The 16,585-nt window shown below is 37.3% G+C and overlaps 1 protein-coding gene across 1 annotated transcript in view; it reads right to left on the reverse strand.

The window, feature by feature from the left end:
- The window catches only part of LOC124158229 (protein lifeguard 2-like), a 40,172-nt gene extending 24,670 nt beyond the window's left edge, over positions 1 to 15,502 (reverse strand). The window contains exons 1-2 of the mRNA XM_046533417.1: positions 15,388 to 15,502; positions 4,341 to 4,611 (exon numbers count right to left, since the gene is read on the reverse strand). Coding sequence (XP_046389373.1) covers positions 4,341 to 4,611; positions 15,388 to 15,502 — 386 coding nt within the window. The remainder of the gene's footprint in view (positions 1 to 4,340; positions 4,612 to 15,387) is intronic.
- Between the last annotated feature and the right edge of the window lie 1,083 nt (positions 15,503 to 16,585).

A 16,585-nucleotide genomic window follows, 5' to 3' on the forward strand; every position in this document is an offset into this window, starting at 1 on the left:
AGTGATCAATATTTTATTATGGAAAGTTAATATAAATAATGGAACTGATTGAGAGGCATGAGAGAAAACTGGGCTGTCTCAAGATTTTCGGCATATCACCTGAGATATGAAGGCCATAGGTACCCTGAAATGTCGAATATAGAAAACTTTACAATTATTACGAACATTGCCCCTAAAAGTGATTGCAATACCATGCCATTCATCACCACGAGTGAAAGAGCAGTCAAAAACGGTCAATTCAGGTCGCGAGTGACGATCATCAACCGCGACATCTTCGAAGAATGATAGCGATTGGACTGTGCTTGAGAATGACCTATGCAATGAGCAATCACGAATGACCTAATGGCCTGCGATTGACGGAGAACGACCACGATCACGAATGACCTGCGTCTAGAACAATCATGAATGACCTGTGTCTAGAACAATCATGAATGACCTGTGTCTAGAACAATCATGAATGACCGACGATCGCGACTGATGGAGAACGTCCACGGCGGTCCACGGTCACGAACGACCGAAGGACGGGAGGAAATGGGTGCATCCAGGGGGAGCTCCGCTCACTGAGCGGAAGGTGAGCGAACCACCGCTCTCCCCCTGGATGCGACCGCTCACCATCCGATCACTAGTGAGCGGCCGCCATATTTGTGAGCGTACTCCGAGTATGATCACCTCGCTCACCGGCCAGTGAGCGGCGGCGCGAGTTCAAAATAGTGCCGAAGAACTGTCGAGTCGAGCAGCCGTATTAATTATACATTGTAACGTATCGAACGCTGGATGACTTATACGTAATGTAGGCATATTAAATGCGATTGGCAGAAGGCCTTTTGTTACGTATTTATTTACTAAATTAGGTGGCCAAAATATTATTCTGCGGTGGAATTTTGTCGTAAGCCAGGTAAAGTTCAGATGTAGCCTTCGCTGAAAAATGGATTTTCGAGTTGAAATGTGTTTTTAATTCTTTATTTATATTTAATACGCTTCAGATAAATTGAAATATATCTATATACGTAAATCGCGGGGTATTACTTGTCCGCTTAGTCAAAAAATAAGGCGTGAGTAATTTTTCTCCCGGGTTAACTAAGTAATTAAGGACCATGGCTTCAACATTGCCTTCAGGCCGTTTTACACGGGGGACGTCATTGCGCAATAGCTGAAGTATGTATGAAGTTAAAATCAAAATTGCATCGTGTAAAGCGGTGAATTTCTATAACACACGCGAGAATGATCGTACATAAAGCCGATGTCCCACGGTCAAATTTGCGTCCTTTACCTTTATAAATACCAAGGTACCTTTATAAATATTGGTCTTCTGGTAGAGAAACATATATTACAGTGATATCAGGGTTAAGAGTACAACCTTTCATGTGACCTTTGACAAAGTGAGTGGCATACATAAAGTAGACAGAACTAGAAATGTTGAATGTTAGAGGCTAAATCTATTATGTCAATAAAAAGTTGGCATCAAGCAAGTTGTTCAGCGATTTTAAAAACCCTTAAAACTACTCGCTGGCGAACGACAAGAAGATATAACAAGAATTTGTTTGTCATCAGCAGGAACATGAACATTAACCCGAGCACATTCAAAGTCCATTCCTCAATTAGAAGCTCATGTGGCACATAGCTCACTTCAAAAGTAATGTCAGATTTGGTTAGTACGATAACACCAGCATTTTTTTAATTTGACCGGTTTACCAGCACTTCCTCAAAACATCCGCCACACTACGTCCCGTAATGCTGAGATATAACTTCATCATTAGTCACCCGATGTTCACAAACAGTTTGTTGTGATAATAACGTCTACTGCTGTCCTTGATCAATTATTAAATCTCATTCAAGAAACTATAAGACGAAGAGGATTTCACGGAATTAGCAAATGTGAAACTATTGCTTTCTAAACATGGGAAAGACGTCCATTTTAGTGCAAAGACCTCTTTTTTCAAGACTTCAATGTCAGGCGCCAGATTCCCAACGAAATATTTGGACGATTGACACAAAAGGCATTTCCAATAAATATCACGCGACTCGCAAAGAACTGTTAGCGATAAATCCTTAAGGCCCGTACATTAAGAGTGATATATATTCGGGACAGAGTCACAAGGTATGAACTTATCACAGGAATTAAAGGATATTTCGCAGCCGCTACACGAAAGTAAACACAAGCGCTGGGCGCCATATTGAATGTTTTGCATTTCAAGTTCCCCACCAAAGCGCTCACTGAGCATTCACCATCCAGGGAGGGATGTGATCGCTCAGTGAGCGCTGACGTCACAGTCCGCTCACTGATCAGGGAGCGATCACTCCCCCTGAATGCACCCAATGACCCTCTCGGTCATCTGAATGATCCCGTTCACCGATCAATCTCGGAGATGACCCTGGTCACATGATTCGATCGTTCACGACCGACCCATCACTAGTAGGGTGCATCCCCTGGTGAGAGGCTATTCTCGACGCTTGCCGCCCGCCGTGATATGTTGACGGAAGCAATGACGCCAGAATTATCCCTTATGAACGTGCACTGTTGAAGGGATCTCCCGGTATCACCACTGTACTGTCATCAGAATCGAACTCGGGACTGTTCTGGAAGCAACGTTCACTGGAGTATTCGACGCGTGGATTAACGATACAACACTAATGCACATAACACTGATATTATGCACAAACCGATCACATCTATCCGGCCCGAAGGACCAAAAAATGTTCGATACTAGTACGCGTCTTCAAACCGACTTGTCCAAGGGTGGTAACTTTAATGAAATGAAAAACGCGTAAAGATACTTAGTGGACTGTATTAACAATTGGAAAAGGTTCACATCACAGGATAGATGGTTCTCGGTTGATGTCACGCCGAACACTGCCCTTGTCTCTGTCTCTGAGGGTGCAGCCCTCGCACTAAATCATGTCACCCTAGGGCCGCCACCCCCGACCCCACCGAAGGCCCCAAACCCAGTCCTCCACTCATAGATCCATCATCGACCCCCACTCACCCCAACCCTAAGGTCCAAACAATTGCAATCATAGTTACGAATCACCGTTACTGATGAGTAGCAGTCACAGGTAACAAAGTGATTGGAGAATCACAGTTCCGCTCATCACTAGTCCTACCCAAGCACCTCCTTTACAGCCACACTTCGCTCCACGCTCGAAACCGGTGGTGACACCCCCCCCAGGTATTTACAACCTCCTTGGTTCCTGCACCTATCCGAACGTGACGTCAATTTTGTTCAAATCATTGTTAATTGTGTTGCAGATTGTGCAGTTGCAATTCAATTTAATTTAATGATATACTGATGAGTTTTATTGAGATAGACGGTGACATAGCCAGGGGGGTTCCGGACACCCCCCCAAAATATAAAAACAATTATTTTCCTTCGTAAAAGAAAACAAAATATTGAAAAATTATGAATTTTCAAAATATTTCTCTAACAAATGAAGTTTTTCGATTATGGATAGTGTTAAAAGTAGTTTAAACCCCATTATTTAGTACTCCGTTTTAAAAAAAATTTTCCCTGGTTTTTCCCTGGTTTCCTGAAATTCCTGGCTACGCCACTGGAGATTGAGATGAACCAATGTATGCCATGTGCGAGCAGGGCATATCTGAAGACCCATTTTCATTTCCAAACAAAAGCGTAACAGTTTAGATCCTGAGTGTGTAAAGATTTTAGTGTTTAAAAAAAAAACTTGTAAACTTTTTAAAATGATTTTCATCACTAAAAATATTAAAATGAGTATGAAGACTAAAATAGGATTCCTTTGACTTAATGGACCCAGAAGGAACTTGAATGATTATCATGTTATTTAGCAGGCAATTAAAAATGCATTTGGGTCCAAAAATATCCAAAGAACCAACTCCTGGAATCAAGAGTACGATCTGGATCTGGATTCGAAAATATATCGACTCTGTCCATCTTAATAGTCTGTCCAAATGCGGAAGGAGGGTAAGAGATTAATGCACTTAATCTGCTTACTCTCTGTCCGCCATACAATAGCCGGCGTCTGGTAGACCACGTTTGTTAAAGTGAGTTACGAATCGCACTCCACTCTGAAAAATCATCACTTAAAGATAAGCGTAATTTATAATTATATTTTTTATTTATATATTCTGTGATTTCATGAAAAAGAGTCGGAGCACTATGGACATAACTCCCTCATGTTTAGACTCTTTTTTCATGAAATCGCCCCGCGATAGAAATCAAAACTTTTTAAAAAATTACAAATTACGCTTTCTTTTATATGAAAATTTTTCGTTTCGGTCAATTAAGCCAATTTTCTGGTAAAATTTGGATGGAATGACCCATCTACATAGGCTATAACACGGAATTCGTATAAGTTAAAGCACCAACCTGATAAATGCATGTCGAATAGTTGTTGAACTGAAAGCAAAGTTTTCAGTGCAAAGCAAACTCTTATCTGGATCTGCATACACTGCATTATATGGTTTATCTGTACCACCCGTCATATCCACAGCAACAGCTCCAGGGTATGGAGGTGGATTCACTCCTGGCTGTGAAGGGTACGTTCCTGGTTGTGAAGGGTATGTTCCTGGTTGTGGGGGATACCCCCATGGCTTTGAAGGATTGCCTGCAGTATCTGGAGGATAAAACTGTTGCTGACCTAATGGATATTAAAAGAAAGAAATCATCAGTAAATAAGATGCATCTTGAACTGAGTGTATAAACATATCAAATGTTAATCAAGCTTTTATTGAAAAATGATTGATTATTTTCACTTTTAATACGGAAAAAAATGATTATATTTTATAGTTATAAAATAAAAATCGAACTTTTGGGGCAGGAGAGGTCTCTCAAGATAATATAAAATTATTTCAACTTTTTGCCATTTTCTGATAAAATTGACGGAAGTATTTTGCTGCAGTCGCATACAGTTTCTTTAAAATAGCTTATATTCAAAGCATATCATAATAAAAATGAACATTTTAAGGATCCGATGTAGTGAAAATTTTGATTCTAATTACAGTTTTAATTACTTTTCATTAAGCAATTAAGATGTTCAATTTTTAGCATAGTATAGAAGAAAACTTTATTGTTTTCACATTGCTACACAAAACATTTTAAGCCACATTATTAACACTAGGAGGACGGGAGTTTCACGCTACCTAGAAGGACAGTTAGGGGTCATTTGACCCCTAAAATGTATTTTGGATTAAAATGCCTAATTTTCATCCAATATTCAGTTTAATCGTATTAATTGTTGAATCAGTTCATTAAAAACACTATTTAACATTATTAAATGTTATTTCCATCGTCAAAAGTTAATAACAATTATTTTAAAGAATCATGAATTAAACCGTATGTAGTAGTCGATTGCAAATCAAATAATGAAAATAGATTCATTCAATGCAAAAGTTGTGTTACATGTTTAAGCAATAGGCGTACTGGGTTTACAAAATTTGCATTAAAATTTTTTAAACTCATTACTTTGTTGTAAATCTCAGACAGACAGTATTTTTCCAGTGCAATTTCCACAATATATTTTATTGAGCTGAATGCGTCATTTGGACGATTTATTCATCTGCATCATAATCTACACACTAACTCGCAAGCCGCTTAAAAGCGTGTGGCAGGGGGTGTTAGGACACCAGCCATTTGCACATGAAAAGGAATTTGGAAAATGGAAAGGAAATTGGTGCAATGATTCAATTTGATGGTATTTGGCACCTTTTTCTTTTTTGTGCCCGTGGAGCTATGGCTGTTGGATTTTGAGACGTGTAAATAAATTTATATATGCTATGCATCATATTTACTCCCGCTTTGTTTTTATTATAAAATAGGATGGTCTCTGGTATTCTTTTATTCGTTTAGGAAATAGTGACTCACACGTTTTAAGTGACAAAGTAGGGCGGCCACGTACATTTGGCAACGTTATGTTCGCTCCTCCTCTCTCTCTCTCTCTCGGTAATAACCCTCCCCTATCAGCGAAACCTTTCGAGAGTGTCCGGGGTCTCACGAAAGCTCACCCGCAGACATAAAGTGAACAAATTATAGTGTTTAGCGCTGCCTATCCTCCGCTGGCAGTCACGTGATCTCCTCGCCGGCGCCAGCCAGCCAATGTGAACCATCACAACCGCCTGGTGAATTAAGACGTGTCTATAGAGCGTTCCACATTTAATTGACAGTACGGGCCTTGTGGAGAACAGTGTTGCCAAGCTTCCGCTCCGCCGGCAGGAATCCTGACATCGTATGCAACCACACATAATAGAGCGCCAAAATGGTGAAGTTCAAAAAGGAGTTTGGGATCGCACGAAAGACGGCGTAAATTAAGAAATTTTTGCGTGAACTAAAATACCTTTGCTGCAATATGGAAGGAAAAGTCTTTTGTTATTCTATGTATGAAAATATTCAATGCACAAGTTGAATAACGAATAATCTGTGAAGTAAAAAATAACAATAAAGTGAAGGATAATAAAATTTATCGCCACTTATGAATGCGACAAAATTTCTATTCCTTCCATATTATTTAATATTTTTTGGCTCTGGCTAGTATTACATGAAAGACGATGTTGTATAACAGAACGACGGTTATATCAGACGGATAATTGGGTTTTTAATGTTATCATGAAAATTTACTGTAAGGGAAACGTCTATTTCCACTGACGTAAGCTGTAAGATGTTTGCCGTAAGAAAGATGACCTTATTGATACCTTGCTTCTAAGAATTCATACGTGCCTTAATTTTGCGGGGAGCATCAATAAAAAACTCGAGGGTAAATCGAATAGACCGTCAAGAATAAATAGTGGCCGGTTCTCATTACCACCCTTCTCCTTTATTCCAAAGATCAACCATGGAACGTCCAACTTGAAAAACCATCCATAATCTATTTGAAATTTTCTCTCATATCAGTGTGGATCCAAACATTATCGACTCATGTAAGGAGATAAAACGCAATAACCTCGATGAAAACGAAACGATAATAAATGTATGCGTAACTATTTTAGTAAAATAATTCACTATCACCAGAATTATTTTCAACCAGCAAGCTTTTAGGACGAGGTAAGTGAAGAACATTACTGACAACCTTTAATACAATTATTTTAACCCATTGCCTACACACGCACCTATTAGGGCTAGTGCTAATGTTTTTTAAGCTTAGTTCTCTTCTTCAATTTATTGGCTATCGTTTGGCCAGCGTTATGATGCAATTTGTGACGCAGGTAAATTATGAATAGTAATAATCTTTCAAATCTCAATAAATACTCCTTGCCTGATCAGCAGAAACACAAAAAATGTAATAAATGGTAATAGTCCCTCCCTACATTCTCGCTTAGGAGTCCGACAGACTTTCCACTCCCTCCATGTAGCGGGATGCGCTCGGCTGTGGCCCTGGCTCCTCGTTTGAAGACGGTGTCGACTGAGATGATGAAGACGATATCACACGAACAATCAACTCCTCTATATAATCCCGCAAATTGTCTGCATGCCACATGCCTTCTTCCACTTTCTTGACGTGCTCAACATAGTTTTTCCAGTTCTCCGAAGTAATAGTATCAAAGCTTTCAGTCTTCTTGAACGTTGAATTCTTCATGCTTACGTGATGTTTCACTTGCGCCCAAACTATCTCAATTGTATTTAATTCTCAATAATATGGCGGTAATCTTAGAAATTTACAGCCGTATTCATCAGCTAATTCAAAACATCTTAAAATTTTCAAAATTTTCCCGTCATGACAATTTATTTGAATTAATTCTATTACTACCGAATAATTTCATATAGGTACTCATATTCTGTTGTTTAAAACGTCAATTTGTAAATATTAAAATGACTTTACCTTAGTATTTCTGCTTTGCGTGACACGATTTGAAGCAATCCAAGCATAAGCCCACTGCACATTGTTCACACCACACGTCGTTTCTTTTCCCATGCTTGGCACTAACTGCTCTCTGAACTTCCGAGTCTCTTTTTTGCCTTACAATACTGTTCCCATTTCGTAGGATCCCCAATTAAAAATGAAAATAACCACACACAGGAAGTACACCCGACGAAAACTTCTACACATAGCCTGAGAGAACACCACAAAGCAGTTCTAGTGGACTGAAGCGCGTAGTTTTGAGGCTCCAGCAGGAGACGAGAAAATATTTCGAAGGGGTCCTGATATACGCTGACTGTTTAGAAGGAATCTTATCTTCGTTGATTACTGTCCACAGAAGAAGAAAAAAATAAATGCAGAGCGAAGCACATGGCCCCTTCGCTTAGGACGCTTAGGGCTAACGAGGCGGACCAAACACACTTCGAGCTCGAGGTGATGACACTCAAGGAGAAGACAGAGAGAAGGCAGTGAGCTTATAAGGCAGATGTCGTATCTCAAGCTGAAGTAGCTGACCCTTCTTTACGTCTCATAAGCAGATTAGGTGACAGTTTTCAAGTTAGTACAGTTGAAGGAAGGCGTTGATTTTTGAGACCAACTTCGTCAACTCGCTGGTTTAAAACGGAATTTCATCGAAACATTTTATTTAATCTGAAGGTATAAAATCGTTATAAATATTTTATTGGAAAAAAATTCTTCAAAAAGCAGAGTAACTAGTTTTAATTTAAAATGCAAAATCTAACTGAGAAAAAATATTAGATACAGACGGTCAGGAAGCGTACTGGGTACGCATGATGGCGTCATACGAAATTTAAAGGGCGCGTACGGGAACGCATGACTGCGTTGAGGGGTAAAGAATCTCTTCAAGGGCGTAGCCAAGGCGGAGCTAGGGGGGGGGGGGGGAGGGGGAAGACATGGTTTTTCAAGTTATGGGTAAGATTTAAGAATGGAAAAGGTGAATGAAACCAACATTTTTAAGGAACCTGTAACAGCTCTTATTAGTTTTTAAAATTATTTGCTTGAAAAAATATTATTTTCCTTAAAGACATTTGCGATTTTTGCTTCAAGGGGGGGCTGCTGCCCCCTCCTGCCCCTCGCTGGGTACGCCCATGAATCTCTTAGCTGAGAACTTGATTGAGCACCGAACACTTTCCAATTCACTATCTGTAAAATTCTCGGCTCTGCCTGTCATCTCATCAATGACTGCGATGAATTCTCCTCCTACTCTCGCTATTCGGTCCTTCCTGTGCATAAATGAATTCTGGAAGATGTCCCTGTTATGAATTTCATCGGGTAACCAAGTTTCAGTTCCTACTATTACATCAGCTTCTGTTTTTAGAATTAGATGGTGGAAATCAACAACTTTGTTCTTAATACTAAGGCAATTTACTATAATACCAATGAAGCTTTTGTGCACAGTTTTTTTTGGCATTTCCTGATAATTAAAGTTTCTCAGTGCACAATTTATCAGATTTTTCTGCCGTAATATCACTATTTTCACGGTGCCTTTCTGAAGTTTTGAACTCGTTATTACAGTGTGAACGGAACCTCTCACCCCATGATTTACCATCCCCACATGAACGCTACACTCTCTCCAACTCTCTAAACTATAAAACGCCTACAACACTCGAAGATACTACCAATAATACTTGCCAGTGGCGGACCGAGGGGAGGAAAGCGTTTTGGAGGATAAACCCCCCCCCAGAGCTCAGAAACGTTTTTAAGTTTAATCCATCTTCTATATTATTTCTACTGTATAGATACCTTTTTTTCAACTTATACGCAACCAAACTCTACAAATGAGGTACCAAAATGCACAGAATTTATCAGAGAACATGCAAGGGCATATCTTACTTCCTAAATATTGCTATTGTTTCCTAAAATTGGTTTTTAAATAATGAAAGAAAAAACAAAAAAAAAACAAAAACAAAAACATGTAAATATTCCTGACGTTAACGGCGCACAAACTGATACATTTGGTTCATTTGCAACAATATATCGCATTCTTTAAATAACTATTATCAAAATGCGGCTGATTCCACATTCAAGTTCCTTGTTGATACGTAAGTATGAGTCATCATGTGCGTTTAACAGAGGATATTGTAATTGCTTCCAATGTTGTGTTTAAAGAGGTCCACTGACCTTAATTTGTACATGAACATTCCAATTAAATTTGTACATAAGACCCTGCCTTTTTTTTTCTACATTTAAAATTAGAAACGCGCCTATCCCTCTGTGGACCTGCATTGAAAAGAGCGGGGGAAGCCCGCTGGGAGCGGGCGCAGCACGCTCGTTTTATTTTATTGGATTAATATTACTTACAGAAAAGTGTAAGTGTTGATAAAATATCCCTTCGAAAGCCTCAAAACTCACCATTTTGAACTATTTATCTTGAAAAATTTCCGAAGGAGTGCCCCCGCACCTCCCGCTTACCCTGGCGGGTATTCCACGCCCCTAGACACCCCAGTATTAGTTGTGCCTAAAACTCCCCCCCCCCCCCCTAGCCTTAATTCCTAGCTGCGCCCCGGATACTCGCTACACACATCATTACGAGTTTTTACAGATCCTTGGATGCTACAAAAAAGGTAATTATGATGATAAATAATAGGTAATTATATTGATTCATCGTGAGATGAAACCGCATTATTAGTCCAGGACATGAAGCTCATAAAAGTACAAAACCTTGAATTTTTTTTCAAACTGAATCGATTTTCATAAAAATTTGGGATTACACTAATTCTACCCTCTACTTCAAAATCTATATTATGCCGATGGGGGCTTTTTATTTTTTTAAGGGTGAAAACTACCCCTAAATGCCAAAAAGTAAAAAAAAACTACATTTAAAGTTTTATATAGGTAAAATTTAGTTTGGATTAGTTGAATAATGATTGTTTTATGCTTTGGAACATAATTTCAGAATATTTCAACCATTAAAACTTAACCCTTACTGGGACTTAATGCAAAAAAATATTTACCCAAATAATAATTATTCATTACAGTGTTTTAATTTAGGAATATTTCCTCAGATAGGTACTAATTTTATTTTGCAACTTTTCAACTCTTCAAAACCACCCCATTTAACATTGCAATGCTTACATACTACTTTCATAGTTATGAATAGGAAAAAACTAAAATTACACCAAAAAATTAATTTACACAAAAATACACTAAGTATTTATATACACAGACATAAGAAAAACTTATGCAAGCACATGCAAAAATAAATTTGTTTATGGACATATTATGGATATGGGTGTTTAATTTGGTGTAAATTTGAGTGTTTATCTCAGTGCCGAACGTGTAGCACACAAATTATACACTGGTAATGTGGATTATGATGCTCAAAATTGTGCTTTTCGAAGTTTTCCGAAAAAAAGTTGATTGGTTTTTTAAACATAGTTCCTTAGGTGATGATAAAAAATTTATATGAAAATTATTTTATAGCTTGTTTTAAGGGCTAATAGGCCATGTAAAATAAATTCCTTTAATGCCTCATTTTTGAAAGGGGGTGAGTTTAAAGAGCTTAAATAAACTAATGCTTGCTTGCAAATGGAGACTTTAAACGGCCATATTTCGCAAAATATTTATTATATAGGAAAGGGTCTAGCAGGTTAACATGGTGAAAAGTGCCCCTCGATATTTTGAGAAACAAAAAATATGCACTTTAAGTGCATTCAAAATTATGTGTTTACTCAGAGTTTCAGGCCTCAACAATGGAAAATAACCCCAGAAAAAATTGAAATACGATTTTTATTTTTTTAACCATATGTCCAGTTTTTATTTTTGTAAAATCGTTTTCTTGATTTTAAATTATGTATATTATTATGGTCTACCATCCTGATTTTTTTCAATATATTTGAACCGAAAACTAAACTTAAACATAAGTTTGAAATTTTCAAAATTAAATTAAACATTTTAGGAAACAATAGACACGCCGAAAAATATATTTTATTACCCCTACCTTGGAGTATAATCCTAATTTTTTTCAGATTTTTAAAATTGGTGAAACAGGGGCAAAATGACGAATAACTGCTTTCTGCCATTTGCATCTATGTATTCCAGGAGGATATTTGATTTCATTGTTGAGAGCAACGATTGTTGATCAGTTTCTAATATTATTGATTAAGAATAAATATTAGTATAAACAATGCCTATCACACTTAAATAAATCGTAATTATTGTTTATAACCATACTGTTAAGCTGTAATTTCCAATTTAATGCGTGAAAATGGTAGAAGCGGTGATAATTGAATCGTCTTTTCGAATATACATAAAGGCCTTTATACACGGGGAAAATCATTCCGCAGGTTAGCATTGAAAAAATTTGTTGAAATTGCAAGAATCCGAGCCTGCAATTTGAGCAGGGGCTATTTTCCCCTCTAGCAGCAGTGCATTCTCTCGTGCGTTGTAGCAATTCACTCCTTTACTCGACGCAATTTTGACTGCGCCTTCGTACAAAAGTAAGATTGCGCGATGATGCATCCCGAGTAAAACGGTCTAAGTCACACTAGTATAGAATTTACGCACAAAATATCATTAGGCAAGACCATGTCATTAATTTCCTTAGAAATTCCTTCATAAACTAAGCTGTGTCAAGCAACTAAGCAAGTCCGATTATTTCCTTGCAGTGAATGCCACGCCTAACACATTATTTCCATATTCTGTCTCCTTGTTGATATAATTGTCCATTAGAACATATATTGGCATTAATGTTATACTCTACTGACGAAGTTAAAAACGGTCCATATGTGAAAAACCGTGAAATAGAATGGGTATGCAACTTAAAAAAGAATTCATATATTGCAGTAGGTAAGCTTTATCGCAAAATAATTTTAAACAATATCTCCATTATATAATTCATAGAAAAGAGCAAGTCATAATCATTCACAGAAAAGAGCAAGTTTTCAATCGAAAAAACTCTCCAAATACTTATATTGTTACTATAAAAGTTTCATTATACTATCGTTAGCATTACAGTCTCTATGTCAGTTATTTACTATAGGAAATCATAATTCTTCGCATTCCTCAAGTTGGAAATGGAACCCTCTATAACTCAACTTCGTGTGGCTAAGGGGAGCGGCCTGGTTCATTTGGAACACGATAATTGCTCAAATGCTACCAATACTCCTTCCGAATGTGTTGTCTCTGGTTCCTTTTCCATCTCAGCGAATACCAGGTGTCAACGGACGAGATCCTTCGGATGTCCCACTTATTTCCACTGAATTGGACTAACCTTTACAATGTACACGCCCTTTTATATGCATCGGAACATTCATGGAAATTATAACATTCATGGAAACCAGCCTCTCATTTAGCAATTCTCTCCGAATAATTTTCTCTCTCTGTGTTGCACCTGACTCGTCTGTATTGTTTTACATTCACCGATTAAAATGAAGCATCAGAGAATGCCTATTGCTGGCATCAACAATGATCATCTTCGCCTCGTCGAAAACTTGTCCCCGAAAAATCAGTCATATACTCGCATTATTAGGGAATTGGCTCAAATGCTGTGGATAACTTCATGGTTAATTGGAGTCAGGAGATATGAAAAAAATCATTTTCGGCAGACTTTTTATTTCTCGAAGCTTGAAAACTAACTTAATCTCAGGTCAGACACAATATTGGAATTGCTGAGTTCAGGCGCAATGTGCCTAAAAGGAACAGATGTAAAATAACATAATTAACTCTTATCACGGCTCTGTACCTTTCAACTTAGCACCATTAGTAGTGTAGTCTAACACAAAAATTATATCTTATTTGCTATGTATGTACCCCTATACACACCGTCATCCTGCCCCAGACCGATCCAGCAAGGTGCGATTTAATCTACACTCTAGGCAATTAAGTATTGTATGTATGTAATGTACTTTAGCATGTGAATTCTATATGATTAGGGCTTTTTATTTTGCTACATTATATATCCACTAGTGCTTTTATTTCGCTTTATTTTACCATTATTTTGCTTAATTTTGCTCAATAATCCGCCACTGATATGTTGGCATAAATGCGAAAAGCGAAAGGCTACCTATATCGTGCCAAAATAAACAGCTACTATGAGTATAAAGGGTTCTAAGGGTTCTATTGGCATGGAGAAGTGAAAAAACACTTGCGCTTAGCCTGTCAGATCCATTGCGCCCGGCGGAAGGCTAAAGTTTAACAGTTTGGTTATAAACAATAATTACTGAAAGCTAATCTGAAAAAAATTAGGATTATACTTCAAGGTAGGGGTTATAAAATATTTTTTCGGAGTGTCTATTGTTTCCTAAAATTTTTAATTTGATTTTGAAAATTTCAAACTTATGTGAAAGTTTAGTTTTTGGTTAAAATATTTTGAAAAAAAAATCAGGATGGTAGACCATAATAGTATACATTATTTAAAATCAAGAAAACGATTTTATAAAAATAAAAACTGGAGATATGGTTAAAAAACTAAAAATCGTGTTTCAATTTTTTCTGGGGTTGTTTTCCATTGTTGAGACCTGAAACTCTGGATAAATACATAATTTTGGATGCACTTTAAGTGTGTAATTTTTATTTATCAAAATATCGGGGGGAACTTTTCACCATATTAACCCGTTAGACCCTTTAAGCACATCCATATAAGTATGAAATTATAATAGCTACAATTTGTTAATCGGAAAGTTTTCGTACCTCCATAATCTTCGGAGTTATTTTGAAAAAAAGAACATTTTTTACGAAATTGTTTTTCACTATTAGAAACAACTTTTTTCAAAACAAGTGATTGTAAATCGGTGAAAATATGATGTTTTATTGATAGCATGTATAAAAAGAGAACAACAGGAATGCGATCAATTTTAGTTAGGGTGGTATTTCGGTTGCTGTTTTCACTGATATTTTCGTAGAAAAAAGTAAAGACTGACTTTATTTTTAACATAACTCTCTCAAATTTCATGCTAAAAAATTCTTTTATGTTTCTTAAGAAAGGTAGTGAAATAGATGAAAACATATTTTAAAAATTTTCACGAAAAAATGCGTAGTTTTCCCGCTATTTGACATCGAATATCTAAAATATGGCGTTTTACAAACAAAAACTAGTCATTAACAAGCCGTGTCTCGATTCGAACTGGTTGCCAAGGAAACTTACAGAAAGAATTTTCTTTGTTGTTTCCTCAGCTAAAAGTTTATAATTTATAGTTTTCTTGATAAATGCATATTTTTCAAGTTATATGCGAAAAACCAATAAAAATGTTGATTTTTTTCGATGAAAAACTGCAGCTTTCAGACGCGAATGAATCAAAAAATATTACTGTCACGAAAAAAATTCAAGGAACATTTCCTTATTACAATTTGTTCTTTCATATATTTCTATGGTCAAAATTTAATACAAAATTTCCACCCCCGAGATGGGGTGGAAACCACCCCCTGGGTAAAAGCGCCCGACGCGTCGGCACGATATAGATTTTGATCCTTGGTCTACTCCCTACTTGCTGTCAAATTTTCAAGTAAATCCATCCAGTTTGAAAAAATTGCAAGCCAAAGTGCGGGGTATCCTAGACTATTATTACCAAATTATTTACTAAACACTGACAATATGAATTAAGTAGCTACCTTGTGGCGTAGTGTGAAATCCAACAAGTTCTACAGGTGGTTGCTGCAAGGAGCTACCTTGGGGTGGATTGTGAAATCCAACAAGACCTACAGGTGGTTGCTGCGAAGTTGACATGTCTTTCAAATATATTTTTTTCCCATATATATTACCAGATTCTGAAAAAAAGAATGCACATGAGGATACAGATTATTTTTCCTAGAGGCACAGCATAAAAATAAAATACATTAGAAGCCTACGAGGACATGGGCGTACCCATCAGGGCGTGGGGGAGGGGGGGAAGCTCCCCCCCCCCCAGAAGCAAAGGTAAATTTACGCCAGTTTTGAACACATTTTATTTAAAGCTAAGTAAAGTGATATTAGTACAAAAAATGTAAATATAATAAAAAATATTTTATTTTCGAGCAGATAATTTAAAAAATAATACATCGCTGTCATGATTTCCTTGAAATTTTGTTTTCCTTAACCTTTTCTGTGCACCAACTTGAAAGACCACGGCTTGCCTACGTCTAGTTTTAATAAAGGCACGCCCTTGTTCGAGGAAGCAAGGAAAACGAAAAGGCTGCTATCCCATTGTGGCACAAACAAATATTACACAGTTATACATAGCTTAATATAAACAAAGACGATTTAATACCTCTCTTTATCCGACAACGAGTCAATATGTGCAACAGTTTCGAGCGAAGTACCGCTTAACTCCGATATCTGCCGAACGGTCCAGCCGTCCAACCCAGCCGCCGAGAGCTGTCTGATGGCACGCAGAAGTAGAGCTATGTCATTCATGAATGAATCGTTCACAATGAACGATTCAAGGGCACTAACCGAATGAAATTAATCTGCGTTTTCCACTAGAATCGTTCAAAGTGAACGATTTCATTACATCTCACACTGGTTAGGTCTTTGGTATGCGATTTAAAGGGGAACGCCAGAATAATCAATTACACTGACGGGGTTAACTTCCTTTTCATTTGATGCTGGTAATATCACTGTATCCGTATTTGATGTCACAGAGGTGTCACAAAGAGTGCTATAAATCAGTGGCGCAGCGAGGGGGGGTTTTGGGGGATAAAGCCTCAGATCTCAGAGAAATTTTAAGTTAAATCCATGTTACGTAATTGGATTGATGTTACAAATATAATAGGGTAAGGATTAATAAAATATCCCTCAGAAAGCCGTAAAACTCGCCAATTTCAACCATTT

The sequence above is a fragment of the Ischnura elegans genome, chromosome 4 (assembly GCF_921293095.1).
Source record: "Ischnura elegans chromosome 4, ioIscEleg1.1, whole genome shotgun sequence".
Taxonomy (NCBI): Eukaryota; Metazoa; Arthropoda; class Insecta; order Odonata; family Coenagrionidae; genus Ischnura; species Ischnura elegans.